This window comes from Microcebus murinus, chromosome 18, assembly GCF_040939455.1.
Source record: "Microcebus murinus isolate Inina chromosome 18, M.murinus_Inina_mat1.0, whole genome shotgun sequence".
NCBI lineage: Eukaryota > Metazoa > Chordata > Mammalia > Primates > Cheirogaleidae > Microcebus > Microcebus murinus.
The window spans coordinates 27,752,198-27,776,740 of NC_134121.1; the positions used below are offsets into that span (position 1 = coordinate 27,752,198).

Genomic DNA, 24,543 nt, shown 5'->3' on the forward strand with positions numbered 1-24,543 from the left:
GATGTTATAACACTATTATATCCTTTTAATGCAAACTGGAACAGCCCAGAATTATACAATTAATCATACTGTTTCTAATTACAATTGTTAATCAATCTACCATTGCTAGCATGAAACCTGGTACTTGAGTCATGGCAGAAACCATAAGCATGTGCTGGCAAGATACTTCATGTTGGCCTGCTACTTAGAATATTTTTCGACTTGAAATCTCAGATGCACTACATATGCCTATGAGTCACTTGATGATGCCCCGGCATCTAATATTTTATTGAAAGTCAGGGAAACAGAAGTGCTCCTAGGTACCACTACATACTAGGAGCTGTGCAAGGCTGTTTATTTAGTACAAATACTTTAAACATGATCTCTTCCAATCCTACAATAAACATCATCCCCATTTTACAGGTGAGGGAACTGAGGTTAAATAACTTGATTATGGAGCTAGGATTTAAACACATAGGCATTCTTTTAACCACATCCCACCACCTTCCCAAACATAACCACCATCCCCTTTTATCTTCCCGGGAAACAGGAGGAGCTATGGTGTGGGATGGGGGGGAGGGTCTGTAGTAGTGTATGTGCCAGCGTATGCACCTTAATTTTGTCTTTATTCTGTCTCTCCAGTGTACGCACACAAGCAGGAACCCCCCCAGTATTCCCACACCTCCCGGTTTCCATCTGCGATGGTGGTCACAGACACCAGCAGCATCAGTACACTCACCAACATGTCTTCCAGTAAACAGGTAATGCCAGTAGGATTGGGGGAGGGAGGAATGACTAAGGTTATTGATGTGTGGAGGGTGTGGCAAGCATGGGCTTAGCCATAGTTTGGTCCTTCCCAGGCTCCCAGTTACTTGCCAAAGGAACCCCTGAGGTCCCAGGGCAAAAAAAAAAAAAAATAGGCCACAGGTGAAAGGGGTTTATTGCTCACCTAGCTTCCCCAACAAGAGCACGAAGCAAGGATTGAAGTTTAATAGGTTGCTGGAGAGTACACACAGCTCTTAGGCATTGAGATTGAGCATTCCCCAATGGAATGATGAAAGATCCATGGAAAAGGTATTCCCAAGGAGGGCTCATGAGGTCAGACCCTCTGTTCAGTTTCATGCTTTGCAAGAGGGATCCCTGAGGATCCACAAGGTAGTCAATGGAGAAAGTGAGTAGTGATTCAGGGGTCCTGAAGCTGATTCTCCCAGTCCAGGACCCATATGGGACCCGGAATACCCTAAGCTCCAGGGAATGACCCAGGTCTCTCAATCCATAGGGACTCCCCAGTAGATGGCCCGGCCTTTCCAGGGGTCTGCATTCACTTGGAGTTTTATCAAGAAACTTAGAATCAACTTCCTGCTGCACTGAAAGTGGGAAATCCAAAGGTTTAGTCACCGTTTCAGTTGATGACTAATTCCCACCTCCACATAGCAGTGGTGGTGTGGTAAAGACAGACGGCTAATGGCGAGGCTCATCACTTAGCTGTAGCTCAGACAGCTGGACTGCAACGGGACACCAGGAGTTAGAAAACAGGACAAGATGTCTGAACATGGATGACAATTCCAGAGAAACACAATAAGATCTTTTAGTAGCTGGGGTCTGTGCAGTGTGGGAACTATTTGGCCTTTATTGATTACTAGATAAGGAAGTGATGACCTTGAACTTCATGTCAGAGGCACTCAGCAGGTTTTGGTCTTGTTGATCTTTTTGCCATCTGAGCCCTGCAGATCATACCTCATCCATGGGCTTGGGGTTCTCTGTTCTTTCCTTTGCCCTCCTCTCCTCCTGGCCCATGTAAAGTGTAGTAGAGCAGGTGGGTTCTATTCCTCATTCTGCCATTTGCTCAGTGACCTTGATCTCCCTGAGCCTTCCATTTCTTCATCTTTAAAATGAGAGCTATAACATCTACTTGTTCCGGGGATTCAGTGAGGTCATGTTGATTAAGTGCTTGATGTGTCTTAGGTGCTGAAACACACACACGGCCCGGGTAGCCAGACTCAGGAGCTGAGAGTAGAGGGAGAGGTGTGTGGGACCTGCCTTGCCACTCTTCTCTCACCCAATAGAAGATGAAAGGACAACCCCTGGTTGCCCTGCCCTTCGACTCCCATGTGATTTCCCTCTCTTTGTAGTGAGCAGGGAAAACATTTATCTGTGCTCACAAATCTCAATCGGGGGGCAGCCAGGCGCAGCAGCCCTCCCTGGGAATACCTTCCCCTTTGAAAGGTTTATCAATCCATCTGCCACTTGGTCAGGCCTAGACAGGACCGTGATTAATTATTCTTGTCTTTCCCAAGTTGACTTTGATGCTTGCGTGTTGAAACAAGTCCTCTGAATTCAGGAAATGGTCTCTTAATCAAAATACTTCAAGATGCTCCCTGAGACTCTGCACCAGCCCCCAAGTGCACTGGTCTCCCCTCCACTGGACAGAGTGGCCAGCCAACCTTGAAGCTGCATGAGCCGCTCTCTAGAACTACTATGAAGTTGTCTCCATGTCCCCGCACATTTCAGGAGTCTGGCAATAGGCTCACTTCTATGATGAGGAGGATAGTTATTATACTTAGGATAAAAAATACTTATGTAGCACTTTACAATTAATACTTCTCACAAACATTATCTCATCATTTCCGTCTTACTGTAACATCCTAGGTACAAAGAAATAAACTGAAGCTCAGAGATGAAGAGTGACCTGCCCAAGGTCACACAGATGATACATTCTAGTGCTGGACCTTCAGACTTTGGTCTTTGACGCCAACCCATAGGGACTGTTTGCTTTTTTCAACTGTTTGCTTACCTTCCAATACCCATCTTTAAAATTCCCATGGTAGTTGCTGCTCTTGTTGTCTTTAATGGTCAGGAACAAGAGCAGAAATTAAGCCCACATGCTATATTCCAATCAGGAAACTTTATTCCTATGAGCTTCCTTCCTGTACTGCCTCCTGACAGCAGAAGGTATCCACAGTGAAGAAATTTGTACAAACTCTGTTCCTAAGGCATAGGGTCAGAAGTGAGTTCTGAAGGAGACCTGGTGGCAATTCTGCTTTTTTTTTTTTTTTAAGTATTATTTTGCAAAAGGGATTTCAAAAACATTGCTAGGTATTAGGGGTATATGGGGTAAGAGAACAGAAGGATTCCTTGATGAAATATGTTGGGAGAACTGCTGGATTAAAATTAAACAGCACAGGGCAGGGCTTCTCAGAACATTTCACTCACTGATGTGTGCACTGAACCAGGCAATTAGTGTGCACCATGCTCAGGTCAAAGGGACACATCCTGGGCTATGCTAGTTTAGAGGCATTGGACGATGATAGGAAAAGCCAACAGACCTGACCTAATCCCAGCTCATCACTCCCTGATATGTGACCTTGGGCACTTAATTCCCCACTGGGAGACTCAGTTTCTTCATTATAAATGGTGAAAATCCCACCTCCACCTAGTCAAGTATTCAAAGTGGTACCTCCCGCCCTGGTCCCTCTGCTATCTGTCTGTGATTCTTTAGCAGACAGTTGTCTCCCCTTCTACTGACTCCTTCAATATTTAACTCGGTTCTGGGTCTACATGTGGTCAAAGGGAGGGTCTGATAAGAACATTTCTCAGGATTAGGACCATCTCTCAAGCATATCCCACCTCTTGGGCCTGAGCTCCAGATACCTGTTTCCCATTCTCCTGCTAACACACAGATGCCCTGTCACCCACTTTCCAGGAAAAAATAAAATAGTTCAGGGGCCTCTCAATACCCCCAATCCTTTTGTGCCTAGCCAAATGCCTGGGCTATAGTAGATGTTCAGTAAATATGAATGAATGAATTCAGAACTAGTATTTCTTGAGTGCCTTCATTTTCTAAGCAGCACTCCAGATGCTTTTCTATCTTACCTTTCCTAGCTACCCCTCTCACCCATCCTGCAAGGTAGATATTTTTATGCCTGATTTATGAAGCAGAAAATTGAGGTTCACAGATTGTGAGGGATCTGGCCAAGTTCAAATGGATAATAAATTTTGAAGTTGCGCTTCCAGACTTTGGTCTTCTCACTCCAAATCCATTAAACAACACTTATCTTCCAATATCCATTTTTAAGCACCCACAATATGCAGGTATAAGGCTAAAGCCAGGATTTGAACTTGCATCTGTCTGATCCCAGAACTTCCTGTTGTCAAGACAGACATGCTCCGGGGGGCTTGGAGATCATGTGTCAGGCTTCTGCAGCTACTGCCATCTCTCCTTTCCAGAACATATGCCTCTCCCTCCTCGACTCTTAGGTGCTGGCAAGTGATCCTCTCGGTTGGTTTGTGCCTGAGTTCAACAATGCCCTGCCAGTCTGGAAACAAGACCACAGCAAGCACTGACCTCAATTAGAACAAGTATGGGCAGGCTGTGAGCTTACTCCTGTTTCCACAACATTCTCTACCAGCTGTTTAACTTCCTAGTTTATAGGGAGGTCAAGAGAGGGCTCCCAGAGCAGTCACTAGTCAGGGGTGCTGACAAGCTGGAGGTGGGTGGCCTCGTCATAAATCCCCAGCAGCTGACTCCTCGTTCCCTTCTTTACTGGGCAGTAAGGAAGAATGGTGTGATGGTTAGGAGCACCAGCCTGGGAGTTATGCAGATCTGGGCTCAAGATACTATACTTTCTACTCGTGTGACCTCAGGGAAATGTCTTAGCCTTTTCAAGCCTCAGTTTGCTCACCTATAAAATAAGAATAATGATATGTCTTTCATGGGATTGATGAAAGAATTAACTGGGAGATTTGTAAAACACTTCACTCAGTGCTTGGCCCAAAGGAACTACCTAGTCCCTGGAAGCTGGGTTACACTTGGCTTCCCCTGCTGGCAGCCCTGAGGGTCTCTAGAGCTTGGGGGGAAAAGGCAAAGGGCATTTTTTTTTCAGAGACAGCGTCTCACTCTGTCAGCCAGGCTGGAGTGCAGTGGCATGATCATAGCTTACTGCAGCCTATAACTTCTGGGCTCAAGTGATCCTCCTGCCTTAGCCCCCTGAGTAGCTAGGACTATAGACAAGTGTGCACCACTACACCTAGCTAATTTTTTGTTTTGTAGAGACAGGGTCTCACTATGTTGTCCAGGCTGGTCTCAAACTCCTGGGCTCAAGCAATCCTACCATCTTAGCTTCCCAAAGTGCTGGGATTACGGGGTGAGCCACTGCACCTGGCCATCGAGATGATTTTATATGGTAGTTAAGAACACAAGCTTTGCTGTTGTAAGACTTTGACAAGTTACTTATAATTTCATTAGGTCACCCTTCCCTCATCTGTAAAATTGGAATTATAATCATAACTTTCAATTAATGGAGCTACAATTAATCTCACATAAGTTAATAATAATAGAAGTGAGTTATCTGTCCTTGTTATCCCTAATTCCTCACCCTTGGTTCTCTCTGGAGATCTCTGCAGACTGGCTTCTGTCCTCACACTCCACTGTGTCCAGCTCACTAACACCTCCATGCTGCTAAATCCAATGGTTACTTTTCAATCTCTATCTTTGACATAGCTGATCACTCCCTCCTTTTCCCCCTAGGATTTTAGGGCACTACCATCCTGATTCTCCTCCTAGGGCACTGGCCACTCCTCATCTCCTTAGCCAGCAACTCATCTTCCCAACATTTGGGAAGGCCCCTGGGCTCATTCTTTGGCCTCTTCTCATCTGCGCTCACTCGTGTGTTATCTCCTCCAATCCCATGGCTTTGAGTCAAGTGTGCACACTGACGGCTCCTATAATTCTGCCTCCAGTGCAGCTCTCCCTGCTGAGTGCCCAGTCACAAATCCAGTACATCTTTGGCAGGGACAAATGCATATGCTTATCTGATAACCGTCTCAAATTGAACATGCCTAAAATAGGAATTCTTCATTTTGCCCTAATTTCTCCCTACCCAAATCGCTTCCTCCTTGGGCTTCTCCATTTCCAAAACTGGTATCATTTGTTCAGGTGAGTTAGCTGAGAGCACCCTTGATTCTTCTCTCCACTCCCCACATCCAGTCCATCAGTTGGTTCTCCTAGGGTACCTTCAGAATACATCCCAAATCTGGCTTCTTTTTGCCACTCCCATCAGTACTGTCCTAGTCCAGGCTCCCTTGTCTCTCACTAATCTCAAGCAGCCCTTGCCTGTCTTCCACTTTCCCCCATGCCCCACTGTGGTCTGTTCACCACCCAGCAGCCAGAGTGATCTCTTAAAAAGAGAAATCAAGCATGGTGCTTGGCACACAGTAGGACTTTGATAAATGTTAACTATTACCATGATGTAACAAATTCTTTTGGAATTGAGACATCCTTAACATTTGCCACAGCTACCACCTTTCAGGTGGAGAGCTCCGTAGTCACTAAGAGATCTCAGCAAGGCCTCCATGGAGCTGGATGTACTGGGCCTCCAGTTCTAAGGGACAACAGTGCACCCCTTATCAGATGTTTGTGTTTAGACTCTGAAGGGGGCAAATAACTCTAGTTCCTTTGACAACATTTAGGGCTCTGCCATCATTTTATTATGTGAGCAAACATTTGATAGCTGGGAAGCCCATCCCTAATGACAGGTCATAGAATCTTACTGGCGTCTCCTTATCTGCCCTTCTTGTTTGCTCTTCTATTGAAACCTGCAAGGTCACAAGCCATTTTCTCTCTCCTCCACCTGAAATCTGAAAATTGGAAAAAGGCTGATAGTGGGAAGTAAAGAGACTCAAGCGTGGGGGTTGGCAGAGGGAGGAAGAAGAGGCAAAGGGTATCAGAGGACCCTGACCAAGGGCTCAAGAATGTAGACGGGTCAGAAACATGTCTCCTCACATGGACGCACAGCTCAGTCCCGTTCTTCAGAGCACACAAGAGCAGCATAGGCTGGAGAACCCTGTGAAGCACACTGTTAACATAACAACTGTGCCAAGCACCATTGTCAGGACTTTGCACATATCAACTTATCTAACTCCACAACAACCTCCATTTTATAGGTGAAGAAACTGAGGCACAGAGAGAGTAACTTGATCAAGGCACTAAGCCTAGTAGAAGGCTCCTAACTTCAGAGCATAATAGAAAGGACACACAATGGGTGGTCACCTAGAACTAGTTTGACTCTCTAGCTCCACACTCTCCTAGTTCTGAAATCTCAGACAATTCACTGACTCTCTTTGAGCTTTGTTTCCCCAATCTATAAAATGCACATAATGGTAATCTCCTATAGGGTTATGGCTAGGAGCACTAATCAGTGAGATAACAGTGAAATAATAGGTCATTAGTGGAATTGGTAGTGGTGGGGGTGTATATTTGAGGGGGATTCTTGAGTGAATAAGCCAAAGGCAAAATCTTAGATGCCAGCAAAAGCAAAAGGGAGGGAGGAGACAGGGAAACAAATAAGGGACTCCCCAGAGGTGCAAAGGAGAATAATGACATTCCATGACAGTACAAATGAATGAGATGCAGGGTCCTGGAAGGAAACGCTGCCTGGAGATGAGTGAGGTGGCTCTTCTCAGAGGGTCTCTCCAATCATTCTGGGGTCTCCTGCCCCTGGCCCACCCAGAAGGATGGTTTCAGAGGCCTTCAGCATCTGAATCTTTCCCTGGTCCTCTGAGTTTTTTATCCCCAAAGTAACAAACCTGTAAAAAGCACTTTGTGTTTCCAAAGCTCCTTCCCTAATGTGTAGTTTGAGTAAGTGGTAGTTTTCTCAAGTGCTTATGGCCTGGCTGCTCTAAGTAGATCCGCAGCATTGGCACAACCTGGGAGCTTATTAGAAATGACTTTTAGGCCCACCGCAGGCCTAAGAATCAGAATTAAATCAGAATCTATATTTTAATAGGGTCTGTGGTACTTGTAGGTCCATTAAAGCAATGGTATAGGGGACTGCTGCTCTTAGAGGTCTTCGGAAGAGACCTTTACTTCCATGAGAGGCAAGAGCTCCCCATCCAGCTGCCTTTTCAATCACACTGAGCACTCTGTAAATACCAGTCTCACAGAAAGATGAGTCCAGCTTCAGGATTAAGGCCAGTGAGTTATGACTATTTCAAGGTCCCTAGCAATTCACTTCTATCTTCTGAAGCTGGCTCCCAGATTTTCCTAAAGGAAATGTGCCTCAGAACCAACATTGCAGAAATGAGCAGACACTAGGTCCCCAGTTTCCACCCCCAGCTCTTTGCTGGTTGAGGTAGGTGTCAGCAGCCAAACTAATGGCCCATGTCCCTGCCAAATGCACACTCTCCTCTCTCTCTCTCTGCAGTGTCCTCTGCAAGCCTGGTGATACCCACACATCGCTTACTTTGTGCGCAGCAACAAGGACCCTATTTTCCACACCATCACCCTCTGGGCAGCTGTCATGGAAAAGCCCAGTGACCTGACAAGCACCTGTGAGAGGTCCCTGCTTACCTGACATCCTGCTGGAGCCTCGGACAAACCACTCTCAGGAGGCACAGCCTGAAGCCCAGCTTCCCTTCTATGCAGTATTGTCATGATGCCTCTCCACTCCTGTCTGTCCGGGAAGTTCGAGGCAAGAAACCACAGAAGAGGAAGCGAGAAAGCGGTAGTGTCTACGTTGTGATCCTTCGTCGAACAAACTGACGCGAAAACTTGAATCTGTTACTGAAACGAGGAGAGGAGGATGCATGCTATTGAGCTGAGCCAAACACACTGTAAATATCCGCAAACTCCTTCCCCTATCCCGATCCCAAATGATCTTGAGATTTCTTTTAAAGAAGTAAATTTGTCCAATGGGTGTAAACTATAAAAAACTGTAATTAAGTGCAATTTCCCCTCCATGTCTTCTCCCCCTGCCCTGTATATAATACTAAAATTGTCTATTAGTTTTCTTTGTAAAAGTCAGAGTTGAAATTTCAAAAGTGATTTGCCCCTCTCTCTTCCCTCATGGAGAAACTTCCTAAGTGGGAAGTGAAGCCCCTTGCCCCCTCCCTCAGGCCTGGACATGCACAGGAATGGCATACTTTGGACTAACTGCCAGCTAACTCCGATCTCCTGATGTTAATACACACTTCTGGATCCCTGGAGGGGCTGAACATAGAGTCAGAGTAAAATCCTAGCTTCCTGTGGGCCTAGGGGTTCAGCCAGTGGACCTCTAAGAAACCTCACGGCAGGGAAACTGGCTGTTTGATAGCAAAAGAAAAAGTTACGGTCTCAGAAAGCCTCCCATTAAAACAACTTATTTTATCACTGCCCAGAGTCTCATATTTCTGTCTCTGATTCTTTCCCTGCCATGGTTCTACTGAGAACCCCTGGCCTCTAGTCTCCTTGGAATTTTCCATGTACTGCACTGGGATCACCAAGTGTATCTCTAGGGGCTATAGAGAGATGGATGGCCTTCGCTTGCTGTCACCTTCCTGGTGTCTTTGCGTTGGCCTACTGCTAATCAAGTTAAAGGAGAGTTGGTTCCCTGAGCCAGACTCCACAAGTCCCGCAGAAGGGTTCTGGCCAGAGCAAGAGCCAGCACCCTTTTCCTCCCTGCAATCCACAGGGGCAAAGTTGTGGAGCCAATTCTTGGTGACTTGTCGTAGAAACAGGTTAAAAGGTTAAAAACAGGTTAAAAGCAGAAAGAATGAAAACCCTGTGTGTAAATTTTTTAGCCTCATTTTAAGCATTAATTCCAGCCTTTCCTCCTATGCTCCTTTTATTCCTTAGGGCTTTCGGTCTCTCATGAATGTCACCTCTTGCCCAGGATTCTCTTTACTGGGGATGCTAATGAATACAAATAGTTCAAAAAGTGAAAACCCAAAGGCCTGGAGACTCTACCAGCAGGGTCTTTGCCATAAATAAGCCAGTCCTGACTCCAGGAGAAAGAAAGAAGGACCTGTCCTCTTTGCTGTTTCTTCTTTTGCACAGCAAAGGTTTACTGGTCTGTGGTTTTTTTACTTCTAGACAGAACATTTCTTTCTTTCTTTTTTTTTTTTTTTTTTTTTTGCAAGACTGAGTCTCGCTCTGTTGCCTCGGCTAGAGTGCCATGGCATCAGCCTAGCTCACAGCAACCTCAAAGCCCTGGGCTCAAGCAATCCTCCTGCCTCAGCCTCCCGAGTAGCTGGGACTACAGATGTGCAACACCACACCTAGCTAATTTTTCTATTTTTAGTTGTCCAGCTAATTTCTTTCTATTTTTAGTAGAGAGGGGGTCTCGCTCTTGCTGAGGCCGGTCTCGAATTCCTGACCTCAAGTGATCCTCCTGCCTTGGCCTCTGAGAGTGCCAGGATTACAGGTGTGAGCCACCTTGCCTGGCCTAGACAGAGCATTTCTCAGGGAAAGTATAAGCAAAGATTGTGCTAACCCAAGTGATGGGTTTTTCAAAATCCCAGTGTAGTGGAAGATGTGATTGCCAGTGAGCTGGGAAAATTTACTGAGTACCTACTATCAATATGTGCTCAGAGCAGGAATGGATAGATAGGGAAATGCTGAATTCCGCTGCTGCTTTCTGGCTCCCCTTGATGATGTAATTTTGGCTGAAGTGGTCACGAGAAAATTCATAGTTGGAGTGAGGAGGGCTGAGGACAAGGCCAAGCACTACAGGTGTGCAAGAGTGTGGAGAGAGTTCAAGATCCCCTTTCACTAGTTGAAATATCCTGTGGATGGCTTCTGTGAGTTCCAGGAAGAAAGGAATAAAGGCCTCAAGCTCCAGCCTCAATTGGAGCCCTATATCTGGATTCATGTTGTTTCTGGAACAACAAGTATTTTCATTTGATAGATTTTAGATCTTGCATTGTTGCAATAATCCTGAGAACCCAGAAGGTCATATTGATCCAAGAGGTCATCTGGACAGAGCTGTAGATGGAAGGAGGGAGGATAGGTAGTCTGGGGACAGTCTCTAAGGTCTTTTCCTAACCAAACCCTATTTGAACCAAGACATGTAGAAAGGTGACCCTGGTAACTGAGAGCCCTCAGGATGGTTAGCACCTCCTTTCTAAATCAAACAGGGACTCCCCCATACTGGCTATAAGAGTGGCAAGGAGAATCACCCACTCTGAAGATTCATTTGCCACTCACTAAAAACCCTCATAACCTTCCTCCTAGCACCTTATGGACCAACAGTTCCCAGAGTCTCTCTTTACACCCTGAGCCCAGGCTCACAGACAGATGGCCTCATTTTTGCCAGAACCTGCTGTCACTTTCTAGGGTGAGTGCTGGGGAAGGCAGATTTCATTTTAACATCCATGGATAGGAAATGAAATTAGTAAACATTATGCCTTAAACCATATTAAACTTTTCCATGCCAAAAAGTTATAGGATATTCCCTCCAAAAGCACAGATAATGCAGTGTTGGCTGCTGAATTCAAGCAGGTAAGAAAGAATACAATGCAGAGGGTCAGGGAATCTAAGGTCTTGGCCCACAGGGGGAAGTCTTTGAATTCTTTTTTGAGCCAGAATGCCTTGATTAGAATGTCCAACTCCACCATTAAACCTCTCTGGTCCTCAGTCTCCTCCTATGTGAAATTGGGATGACAATAATAGTACACTACTTTATAAGGTTGAGGAGTAAAAGGGTTAGATGCTTAGAACTATGGGCACACTGAGTACTATGTGAGTCTTATCTCATCCCAGAATGCCTTTTACATAGTCTTCTGGGCTTGGCTGATATTTCCAGATAACCTCATCACCAACTTGATGTTTGGTAAAGAAAACTGCCAATAATTGGTAAAGTGTTTTTGTTTATTTCTGTGGTATATGGCAATTACAAGTGGTAAACCAAGGCTGAGTCAGGAAGGGGAGGAGTGAGGAGATGGGAAATGCTCAACTAGGGAGAGTCTTAGTCTTCCTTAGAGAAAGAAGAAGATGAAATGTGATAACCTTGCATCAGTGGGAGGGCCATAGAGAGCACTGGGAAGCTAGGACTAAAACTAGCTTTCTGTTCCCAAAAGGGCAAGTGAAATCACAGAAGAGGAGATTGACTGGGGAACAAGGGAGAATGTGGGTCAGGAAGAGGCAAGAGCCAACTTCTGCCCAAGGAAAATCAGGGTCAATATGTCCCCTCTGAATTAGGAATTAATTCAAACAAATAATCAAAAGCTGCTCTGGAAAATGAGATATGACATATCCATGTCTTAATGTTTCAAACATGTCCCATCGGCATCATGCAGGCTGAATATTTATGAAAAATTGAAATCAGCTGAACCAAATGCCTCTAAGGTCCCTCCCTCTCCTCCTCTTGGGTGCAGATGTCATTCCCACTAGGCAAAAATGGGTTGTTGCTGAAATTTATAACATGACGATTTTAGAAATGAATCTTTGGGGTGTGTAGGACTTTGCGTATGCCTGGATGAACATTTTTTTTTCCTGAGTGCATGTCTATAGAGGAAACGCTTTCTAAGGGACAGTGAACAAAGCAAACATGAGGGAGACAACATCAAAAGTAGGAATCATCAAAGTAGGTTTCACACCATCTGCATATGTATGTTTTTGCCAACAGATCACACAACCCAAATACAAGCTGTTTCTTTTTTATATCTCTTATTTTCTCACCAGATACATACTGTTACACTCCCAAAAGGAAAATTTCTTTCTTGTGTATTCTTATCTTGACATTCTTAATAAACTGACAAATGAAATTATTCCCAATTAATTATGAAAGTGATAAATAGATAAAGCTGATTTTTTAAAAAGATAAAAAAAAATGCTAGTATTTTTGAATGAAAGTATGCCTGATTTCCTGAGCCATTACAAGACCTTCTGTGTATACCTTTGCTTTTGGAAACATCTATTCCAAAATAATCTCTCCCCTTCATTCATTCAAGAAATATTTACTGATACCCACTGCAAGTCAGGCACCATTGTCATAGATACTGGGGATACATCAGAACCAAATAGATAAAAATTCTTACCTTAATGAAGCTTACTTTCTAGTCAGGGAGATGGATAGTAAATAAATGTGTAAATGTATATGTGTCAAATGAAAAAAAAATCTATGAAACATATAGCAGGCAAAGGGGATGCTGGGGGTAGGGGCAGGATGGCCAAGGAAGAAGAAAGTGGCCACTGATAAAGTGACATCCAAAAGCTGTGAGGTTGCCAAGTGAGTCATGTGGACATCTGGCAGGAGAGCATTCCAGGCAGAGGGAACAACAAGTGTAAAGGCCCTGAAGCAGGAACATAAGAGCAGAGCAGAGCAGCTAGAGCTGAGTGAGAGGGAAGGTCGTGGGTCAGACAGGTAAACAGGGCACAGAGGCATGATGAAAAATGGCATATGACTGTGTGGCATAAGGAATTCTGCAAGCTGCTGTTAGGACTTTGGCTTTTACTCTTCAGGAGCAGGGAGAATCATCAGAGAATTTTGAGTAGAGCAGGGACAAGATATGAGTTATGTTTTAAAAGGATCCCTCTGACTGCTGAGCTTTGCAGGGGTGGGAGGTTTTGCCAAGAGTGACAGCAAAGAGATCAGTAAGTTGCTGCCATTATCCAAACATGAGACCAGAGGGTGGTGGTCGAGGTGATCAGAAGCGATCTGTGTAAGTGTTTTGAAGGTAGAGGACTTGAAGATACCAGGATTTCCTGATGGTTTATGTGGAGTGTGAGAAAGAGAGGGATCAAAAATAATTCCAAGGTTTGGGGGCTAAACCAAGTAGGAAATAGAAATTAGTGCTGTAGGAAATGAAAAACAATATTACATAGACTCTATCTTGGTTAGTCTTTGAAGTGGCATCTTCAGAAGCATCGTGGTAGTATGTTATGCTATGATGTCTGGTATTATCATATCTCTAATGTGTGATGTCAAGCTCTCCAGGAACATGATATTCATTCATTCAACAGATATTACTATTTATTTAGTGCTACTATATGCTACCTACTCTTCTAGCATGGGGAGAAAAACAGTTTAAAAAAGGTTACTTCCCCATGGAGTTTACATTCAACTACAGCTTCCTCCTCTAGGAGACTCTATTTGTTGCTACTGTAACAAATTACCAAAGATATGGTAGCTTAAAACAACAGGAATTTATTCTCTCACAGTTCTGTACGCCAGAAGTCCAAAATCAGTTATCACTGGGCCAAAATCAAGGTGTCAGCAGGGTTGCACTCCCTCCATAGATGCTAAATTTAGGGAGATGGACAGTAAACAGACTCTTCCAGCTTCTGGTGGCTGCCAGCATTCCTTGACTTGTGGCCATTCTAATCACTCTAATCTCTACCTCTGTAGTCACCTTGCCTTCTCTTCTGTGTCATTTCCCTCTTCCCGGCTCTTATAAGGATATATGTGATTGTATTTATAACCCACCACATTACTCAGGATAATCTTCCTTAATCACAATTACAAAGACCACTTTTCCTTTTCTTTTTCACCTTAATAAATCCTTCATTGGGACGCTTTTCCTTTTAAGGTAACATTTAGAGTTTCCAGGGATTAGGAGCTGATATCTTTCAGAGTCATTATTCAGCCTAACACAGAGACTTTACCACAAACCCAGAAAAGAGAACTTACGGTGATAATTTTTTTTGTACCACTTGTTATGTTATAGGGCTGGGCGCCATAGGTCACACCTGTAATCTTAGCACTCTGGGAGGCCGAGACAAGAGGATCACTTGAGCTCAGGAGTTTGAGACCAGCCTGAGCAAGAGCAAGACCCTGTCTCTATTAAAAATAGAAAAATTAGCTGGGCATGGTGCTATGCACCTATAGTACCAGCTACACGGGAGGCTGAGATGGGAGAATAGCTTGAGCCCGGGAGTTTGAGGTTGCAGTGAGCTCTGATAATGGCACTGCTCTCTAGCCAGGGTGAGAAAGTGAGATTAAAAAAAAACTTTTTATATTATAATTCATCATTATTTTTTATAAAATAGGTTACTTGTCCAAAAAATATGGATCATAACAAGAGAAATGCTTGTTTCTTAATCTTCATAAAACCTAATTTCAGGAGCCACACTTTGGGGCAGGTTAAATAAATAAGCAATGAAAACTTAAACATGTTGCTCATGTTTGTATTATGGAGACAAAACAATAGTTGCCACTGTAGTTAGGGTTAACCATTCATCTACCCATTTGTTCATCTAGTAAATATTTACTGCTGCCGTACAGAGTTGTGGTTAAGAGCTCAGGCCTAAGGAGTCATTCAAATCTGATTTAATCTGATTTCAAATCCTAGCTCTACCACTTACTAGCTGTGAGATCTTTGGAAGGCTACCTAACCTCTCTGAATCTACTTCCTTATCTCAAAGTGGGGTCGTCTGTGGATTAAATGAGATACAAGATGCATAGAGCTCCTTAGCCTGGTACATAAGAAAATAATAAATATTAGTTATTAGCATCCAGTTCTTCTAGGAATACAACATGAAATAGCACAATGGGCCCCATGCCTACTACTACTGAATGTTTTCCTCTCACTGGAAAATAAGTTTTGTGAGAGCAGGGATGTGATGTTTTGTTCAATGGTTTGTCCCCAGCATCTAGTACCTGGCACATATTGGCACTCAGTATTTTTTGAATGAATGAATGTGTATATGTATGTCATAGAGTTTGCTAGTTTGATGTTTGGAACATGACCCAAATACACACCTACCACCACCACTATCACCACCACTCTCTGGGGCCTCCCAAGATTCAAAGGAAGAAGCAGGTCATTGGTATTACTATCATAGATGGGGATAAGGAGAAAGGAAAGACATAAAAATGGCAGTCCTAGGTGGTACTTCAAGGCCAGTATAGAAATGTGACTAGTTAGAACTGTGGCTTATTTAGTGCTATCCCTAAAAGTGAAAGCTAAAAGGATTAAGAGAGCTACAGGAAAAACAGGCCACCTCTCAAACCCATTTCAGCTTCCAAACAGACACTCAAAGAGGGGGGAAAAAAAACAACATTTACACCCACCCATGGGTCCAATCTCTATACCTCATCTGCAAATATGCCTACTATTCACAGAAAGATGATCAGATTACAAACTTCTTAAGGACAGAGACCCTATGCTATGCCTCATTTTACTGACCTAACACAGATCTTCATTCCTTTAATTATATTCCTTGTACATTTTCAAGATGCAAAGCACCTAAGTGTGGTGGGGAGACATACAGTAAGTACTCATTCACTCATTCATTCAACAAACCTCTTTTGCACACTAACTTTGAGGCAGGCACTGTGGTAGGTGCTGGGGATCCCAAGATGCTCTGAAGGAGTTCCCAGGCTGGCTGGGGAGACAGACAAGTTAGCAAGTGACTTCAATATGGTGCAAAGGCATTAGAAGAAAGAGTAATAGGACAACAGAGGAAATTCTGCTTGGGTGTAAATCAGATAAGTTTCCTTGGTGGATACATGAACTGTGTCACGAAGAATGGGTGACAATTCACCAGGCAGATAGGGGGTGGGAGATAGGTGGAGGAGTCATTCCATAAAATGTAAAGTGAATGTCTAAATCAGTGAATTTCTGCTATTGTTTCAGCCCAAATCTTCTATCCTTATCAATTCCTCTAACCCAGTTCTATATGCTTGGGACCCCTCCTGAACTTCTCTTGCCCTGACTCTGTAAATCATGATCTGACACAGTGAAATGTGTTCTCCAGTCTGCAGTGTCCTCAGGTCAAGGTAATGGGTCACTAGCCAGCTGGTGCCTCAGCAGAGTGAACCAGGGCCTGAGAATCAAATATGTGGGCCCCACATCTCAGATGAGCAGAGGTAAGGCATGGGGGTAAAGCATGTGATGTTTACGTTCAGAAACTGCAAAGCTACTAGCTCGCAAAGTGTCATTACGTCTGCAGGTGGAGGGTAATTTTCCTGTTACTCAAGGACTCCTGATTGGGCTCTGATTGGTTTCTGGGGAATTGTTTTATGACCCAGAGCCAGGCACTGATAGATAGGAGATGTGGTTTGGTGGGCAGAAGTTTACAAGGCAGGAAATTGCTTCACTGGGCACAACCATTCATAAGAAACACCTCTGGGAAAAAAGAGACCCAGGCTCTTGGCAGGTCTGCCACTGGCCATTTGTTTACATCAGCAACAATCCATGTTCCTGGTTACACAATGTGGCAGCGTCACTTTGAGGGGGGGATCTTTGCCCCTTGGAGGAATAAACACATTCCTCACTCACAATGGAATTAGCAGACCTTACTGACTTCAGTCACTCTCCTGGAGGTTTTAATGTCATAGGAAGGTGACTCTAAACATGATTAGCTATACAGCCTCACTCACTTCAAATTCAGTTGAATTTTCCTCTAATGGTAGTAAGGGCTAAGGGTAGTAAGGGTAGTAAGGGCTTAGAAGATACTCCAAAGGAGAAGGGTGGGAAAGAGTGAGAATCCTTTGTCAGGCAGTTGCCAAAGCCATGCCAGGTTTCTAAGAAACAATCTAGCCACTGGTTTAGGGATCACTGGTCAGTTTGGGAAGGTGGGGACAGGGCTGTGAGTTCTTTGGATACATTACGAAGCCCAGTTTCCATAATCCCACCAGCTCTGCAATTCCTTAACTGAGTTCTAGAGTACAGAGTTTTTAGCACCTAGAGCCATCAGATCTGCACATGACATAGGGGTCTGTCTGGAGAGTCATTGGCAGCCTCCAGCCCAGCACTGTTTAGTAGAATCAAGAGTCATGCCCTGGGCCCTCCTCCTTCCCAACCTATTTGTAAACCCATCTCAGTTTCATCCTGGCCAGATAAGCTTCAGCAGGTCACTTCACCTCACTAAGGTCTCAGATTGTGTATCTGTGAAATGGGGAGAACCATGCCACTTAACTTCATAGCTCTCTGAGAATCAAATGAAATAATGAATTTCCTCACTCTCAAGTGTGTTTGCAATTTAGGTAGGGTTTGGTGCGTTGTCTCTTCAGCAGTTGGGGAGGTGGAGGGACTTGGAGGGAAATTTCATTTTTATGTGTTGTTTTATCTTCATATGAGGAATGGTAGACAATTCATCATCATCCCTGCTTTAGTCTAGGACCTGGTAACTGTGTACTTAAGCTATTGAACAGAATATCCAGAAGCAGTCATCAGCAGAAGGCCCTGGGCTTGCCCCATCTGAAGTTTGTCTTGTTTGCGTCCATAGGGATCATTTGTTTAATTCTGTTGCCCACTTGCCCATTCTAAGGGATCCCAGACTGTGCCATTCTTGCTCACCACTATATCTCCAATATCTCATATAGTACCTGCTACATGGTAGGTTCTCCAAAATAATGACTTGTTGAATAATGCATGAGTGAATAAATGATTGCACTGCTTTTAAAATATGAAAAACAGGCCAGGCGTGGTGGCTCACACCTGTAATCCTCTGTAATCCTCTGGGAGGCCAAGGCGGGTGGATGGCTCAAGGTCAGGAGTTCAAAACCAGACTTAGCAAGAGTGAGACCCCGTCTCTACTATAAATAGAAATAAGTTAATTGGCCAACAAATATATATAGAAAAAATTAGCTGGGCGTGGCACATGCCTGTAGTCCCAGCTACTCGGGAGGCTGAGGCAGGAGGATCGCTTGAGCTCAGGAGTTTGAGGTTGCTGTGAGCTACGCTGACGCCATGGCACTCACTCTAGCCTGGGCAACAAAGTGAGACTCTGTCTCAAAAATAAATAAAATATGAAAAAATATTTATATAGTGAATCCATAGCAAACCTACTATGGACTTCATCTGACTTCTACATCATCAGATGAACAGGCAGTCTTGATTCCTACTTTCCTTGTATACATAAAGCAGTTGTGTCAGGAACAAAAAGTGGGGTATTATGCTAAAGCTTATCAAGGCAGTTTCAAGAACAATCCCTAGCCTTTAGATAATTAGTTCATTAAGTAGCCACTTTTTGTTGGTTGTTTTCAACTCGCCTGAAGATCCCATGTTCAAATCTGCTGCTGCCCTGTTCATTCTCTGGGAAGGAGACTACAAGAAGGTTTAGAGCCACTGTCCCAGACATTTGGAAAATAGGGTTATTGGCCACCTGATCTCCAAACCCCGCTGGAGGGACCAGGATAATCCCAGAAGGGGAGGGATGGTCCTGTGGTGTCAGACTGAGGGGACATGTGGCCAGGGCAGCACAGGACAAATCCAGAGGAGTGTTTCAGGATCAAGGGTATAGGCCATGAGAGTGTGTTAGAGGTCTACTTTGGGTTGGTATCTTTGAATGTGGTACTTGGATCTGGGCCTGATATCCCAAAAGGCAAGCTTCTCAAACTGGGGTCTGGGGTAGTAAGCCAGGGGTTACAAGAAGCCATAGGAAAAAAGGCTCATCTTCTTACAGCATTAGTTTTATTCAGAGAGAAGTAATTTTAACTGCATTTTTATACAAAAGCAAATTGATAGATTATGGTAGAAAATACAAATTTTAAATGCATTTTTTTTGAGACAAGAGTCTTGCTTTGTTGCCCAGGCTAGGGTGAGTACCGTGGCGTCAGCTTCGCTCACAGCAACCTCAAACTCCTGGGCTCAAGCGATCCTCCTGCCTCAGCCTCCCAAGTGGCTGGGACTTCAGGCATGTGCCACCATGCCCGGCTAATTTTTTTATATATATATTAGTTGGCCAATTAATTTCTATTTATAGTAGAGACGGGGTCTCGCTCTTGCTCAGGCTGGTTTCCAACTCCTGACCTCAAGCAATCTGCCCGCCTAGGCCTCCCAGAGTGCTAGGATTACAGGCGTGAGCCACCGCGCTCAGCCTAAATGCATTTTTAAAATAAACTATGGAGTGAATTCACTCTTCTCTACCACTAATGGTACTTCATATAAAAAGTTTTAGAAGCACTAGCTGAAAAGAGCCACACAGAAAATGCCACCCATGCACACTATACCACACTGTCTGCACATGCTGCTAGACCCACACTCCACACAGTGAAGCTCCCCTCAACAAGACAATGGCATTTGTATTCTAACAGCCCCTCACATCATCTGGGCTGACCCTGGGTCCCCAAGAGATCAATTTGCTATCTTTTTCACAGGTTCTCAGATATGTAAGTCCCCATCTACAAGGCGTTATACTTCCTGTGTTATTTCCTCTATTCCCAGTGGCCAGCACAGATCTTGGCATAGAGGAGGCACTGAATAAATATGTATTAGAATAAAATGAAATCCAGACAGATGCCTCTGTCTCTTCCTCTCCTCCTCCTAAGGGTTGGAGGCAGCTCTGGCTCAAATCCACGAGGAACCCAAATTGAACAGCATGGGGCACAGCTAACAAGCACAGCTCCAGCTGGAGTCCTGTGTGGGCAAGTCTCACTTCTTTTCTTCCCCGGGATAAAGGTTGAAAAATTCCTTCCAAGTGGAGACAGTAGGAATTACTTTTATTCACTTTTTTTTGAGACAGAGTCTCGCTTTGTTGCCCAGGCTAGAGTGAGTGCCGTGGCGTCAGCCTAGCTCACAGCAACCTCAAACTCCTGGCTCAAGCAATCCTCCTGCCTCAGCCTCCCATGTAGCTGGGACTACAGGCATTCGCCACCATGCCCGGCTAATTTTTTGTATATATTAGTTGGCCAATTAATTTCTTTCTATTTTTTTATAGTAGAGACGGGGTCTCGCTCTTGCTCAGGCTGGTTTCGAACTCCTGACCTTGAGCAATCCGCCCGCCTCGGCCTCCCAGAGAGCTAGGATTACAGGCGTGAGCCACCGCGCCCGGCCCCTATTCACATTTTTGAAAGGAGGAAACTGAAATCACATAGGGAAAAGTTAGACATGCAGTTAGTTGGTGAGTTAGCAGCTCCACCTGGAATATACTGAGATCAACAGTGAATGAGTATCTGAGTCGCAGGCATCTGCAGTAATTTCACTCTGGGCAAACCTTAGGCCTCTGCTTATGAAAGCAGAATCCCTGGGGTCCCGAGCCCTAGCTTCTCCTCTGAACTCCAGGCAAGTGAAGCTTCACTGGGTCTCCCTGACTCCAGCATAAGCCCATGAGAGTGGGAATGGTGTGTAATTAATTTTGTATCCCTACTACTTAGCAGAGTCACTACATGTAAGATACCTCGATAAATATTTGCTGGTTATGAGATGAAACCATTCACCTAGTTATTTAACAAATATTTATGTTCAGTGCAGTCTGCTGGGCATAGGGATTTGATGATGAATAAGAAACATTTTTTCCCTCAAGGGCCCTATAGTTTAATAGGGAAGGCTAACACAGAAAATGCCAATTGCGATGTGGTATAAATACCATGACAGAGGCATGGACAAAATAAAGTGATGGCATCAGGGCCCTCCACGCAGTGCAAGTGCTGCCTACTCTCTAGTCAGTGGACTCAGTAACTAAAGTGGGGACTTCTAAAGCCATATAGGTGGGCTCAGTCTACTGTAGCTGAAGTCATGGGGAGACAAAGGGAGGGTCATGTTCAGAAGGTGGGCTTTCACAGTCACAGGAATGCCCAGCGTGGGTGGGCTAGAGGGTGACCTCCTCATCACCCTGTAGGAAAGTGAGGCCCAGCTAACACCTGCTGGGACAGGTAATTCCCATTTGTCCATTGTCCTGTGTTTGCAGAGGAGGAGCAGGGAACTCCAGGAAGTACAAGGGAATGGGTCACAACCAGGTGAGCCTCCTTTTGGCACCACAAGCATTAGCACAGAGATAGGGGGTAGCTGTCCTAGCTAGGATTTATAACTACAGATTTCAAGGTCTTATCATAAACAAGCTCTTTCTCAATTGCAACATGTCAGGGGAAGGGGGAGTAGGCAGACAAACTAGAGAACGGTGTAGGGGGTGGGGTGGGGGTAAGAATCTTGTAGCTATGTGCACGTCAGGATGTGGCAGATAGGGAAATTTAGAAGACAGGGATAGAGAGAGAGAGAGAGAGAGAGAGAGAGAGAGAGAGAGGCAGGCAGAGTTGTTCATGGCTAATATTGTATGGAACACAGAACTGTTTAATAATAATGCTTTACTTCTCATCCCATTCCCAAGGCTCAGCCCTGAAAGGTAATAAACATGCTTTGGAACATAGTGAAATCCTGGGGCAAGCCCAGAGAGCTAGACTAGTGGGAGCATTGTCTTACCTAGGCTCCTGCTCTCTAGAAGTTTCTCCCCCACCTGACAGATTCCTCACCAGTGTATTTTATTGATTGTGGGTAGGGGGCAGGTAGGCAGTGTCTCCAGTCATTACCTAAAACTTCAGGAATACAGCAGAGCTATCCCTGGGAAATGGAGAATTGCCTAACCATGATGCTTTGGTGGAGAGAAGGGTGGGGCATGGTACAGGAGCCGGGGATGCAACTGGTGCAGGGTAAGAAAGGGTGGAGGAGACTGTGAGTGGGGGCCTCAAAGCAAAGCCCATAGCCCCTGAAGGCACCAGTGCTGCCTTTGGACACCTTGTTTTTCCTTCATGTCCTCCTTTGACTTTCATTTTCACTTGATGCCACTTGGGTAAGAACAATGCCCAAAGAAGCACCCCACTCTACAGTTTGCCCTAAACCACACCCCTGCAAACTACTTTGAAAGGAGGGAACTAGCTGTCCCTTCCATTGCAGGCCTGTCACTGGCCCTTATGGACTTGGGCCTGGTCTACCTTCTGTTCAGACCAGGAGGGACTGTCAGCTCTGCAGGAGTTGAAAGATATCCTTCAGAAGATGCCCAAAGCATGTCTCCCTCCTCCTGCTTCTCCCTAGACATCAAACAAACCAGGCTTGGGCAGGCAGGCGGAGTTAACAAACACAGCTAGGCTTGGGGGAGGCTTTCAGGCCTCTCCTTCAGACTCCTAACTCCAGCCTGAGCAAATCCCCCCTGCGACTTCAAAGCCAGCAGCTTGTTTGCCTGGCCACAGGGCAGCAACAATGCTTTCCCTTTTGACCCAAGAAAGCATCCCTGGCATCATTGCTAGAGGACTGCTGGCAAGAAGGTCAGCCTAAAGCATGGAATCCTGCTTAAGAGCTCTGAGGTAGGCATTCCTGCCAGCCCTCCATGCTGATCTATGACCAGGAGTATGTGTTGGGCAGACCTGACAGAAACTATGTCCCCACATCTCTAGAAAGACTGCCCCAGCCAGGACTCAAGACAGAGAGGGCAGGCTCCACTCACCCCAGCAGGGCATGACTGGCCACATCAATGCACCCAGGAATGGAGACTACACCACCACACATACTTGCTGCTCCTCTGACAGCTGCTCTTCTTTCCAGGGACTTTTCACCATGAATGTGGCAATAGGTGTCCTTATCTGTGCCAACTATATGTGTGCCACATGCATGCATGCACAGAAATACGTGTATCTCAGACATCATTACAGGATTCTGTAAGAACTATGCCCTTGACTCATATCCTGAAAACAAATGTTTATGCTTGATCTAAAAGCAAAGGCCAGAGAACAGTGTATAAAAAGCAGTAACTTAATTCAACCAGTCATCTCAAGAGATAGAGAAACCTATCTTAGGACAGAAGCCTTACTTACCCTTCAGCTTATTTCTGCCAAGTCAATGATGAAACATTCATACTTTCAGGGATCCTCACTTTGAGGTTTAAAAAAACAAATTGTAGCACCCAGTTAGACTTTCAACCAGATGTTCTAGCAATAACTCAGATGATTTTTTCCTGAAGAAGGGCCCCATATGTCCTCTATCCCATGTTAAAGAGGGTATCAAGAGTGTCCAGCTCCTTCTGAAGATATGGTCCTACCACAGAGGCAGTATAGGGTAATAGGAGGTGTGTGGATCACCCAGAGCTGGGTTCCCATCCTGATTCTGCCATTTACTCCCTGTGTGACGCTGACAGCACTGTTTAATGCTGCGAACCTATGTTTCTTCATCTGTAAAAAGGTTCAAACCTACTGGAAGATCCTGCCCTAAGAAAGTAATATTCTTGGTGATTGTAATAAGAACAAATCATTTGGCAAAGAACAACTCATAGGCAGAATCCCAGGTCTGGGGCTCCAGACCTCACACAAATCATATTTGCCACAGTTCCCATCACAGTTTAGAGAAGCAACATAGGATAGTTGTTAAGGCGCAGATGCTGAAGCTGCACTGCCTGGGTTCCAATCCCATCCTGCTCCTTGGGCAAGCACTTAATCTGTATACTTCAGTTATCTCATCTGTAAAACAAAAAGAACAACAGCATCTACCACAAATGACTGTTGTTAGGATGAAATGAGATAACATCTATAAAGTACTTAGAACAATGGATAGCATATCATAAGTGCCATATAAATGGCTACAATTTTTATTATTGCACTGTCAATGCTAGATACACACACCACTATCCTTGTAAATACTGCACAGGCAAAATTATAAGAATTTGGTGAAGATGAGGAACATGTGTTGGGGGGTAATGTTTATTAATTTGTAATTATGGATTTGTGAGCCAGGCAGGGCAAGGGAGATATGGGTAGCTATAATTTCAGTCCAAAGACATACTCTGAAGTTGATTTGTGCTAGTCATATGGAAGGGCAGATGACACACCCTACTACACTAGGGGTGTAAGGTTGGTGTGAGGAGAGCACTCTTGACTCCTTGTTCCCCTGCATTTCCTCTGGATCTTCCATCATTAAGTAAGGTTTAAAAATATCATGAGATTTCTGGTTTCATATAAGAAATTGAATTTTAATTCAATAGCAAAAAATCAAAATGTACTAGTGATCTGAAATTTGAAGACAGTAGGGTTTTTTGTTAATTAGTTATTTATTTTTATTTCAGCATATTATGGGAAGAAAAAATGTTTAGGTTACATATATTGCCTTTGTCCCCACCAAGTCAGAGCTTCAAGCATGTCCATCCTCCAGCTGGTGTGCACTGCA

General features: G+C 44.6%; 1 protein-coding gene and 1 long non-coding RNA gene across 5 annotated transcripts in view; one reads left to right on the forward strand and one right to left on the reverse strand.

Annotated features, from left to right (window-relative positions):
- Positions 1-9,129, forward strand: part of HNF1B (HNF1 homeobox B) — a 50,803-nt gene extending 41,674 nt beyond the window's left edge. For 2 of the 4 annotated variants that reach the window (XM_012782046.3, XM_012781969.3), the window contains exons 8-9: positions 622-740; positions 8,181-9,129. In XM_012782046.3, coding sequence (XP_012637500.1) covers positions 622-740; positions 8,181-8,201 — 140 coding nt within the window. In that variant the 3' untranslated portion in view covers positions 8,202-9,129. The remainder of the gene's footprint in view (positions 1-621; positions 741-8,180) is intronic. The other 2 variants (XM_075994378.1, XM_012782284.3) reach the window with 1 other exon arrangement.
- LOC105880949 (uncharacterized) overlaps positions 1-24,543 on the reverse strand; it is a 67,498-nt gene that overhangs the window by 15,611 nt on the left and 27,344 nt on the right. The window contains exon 2 of the long non-coding RNA XR_012913056.1: positions 8,327-8,539. This is a non-coding gene — a long non-coding RNA (uncharacterized LOC105880949). The remainder of the gene's footprint in view (positions 1-8,326; positions 8,540-24,543) is intronic.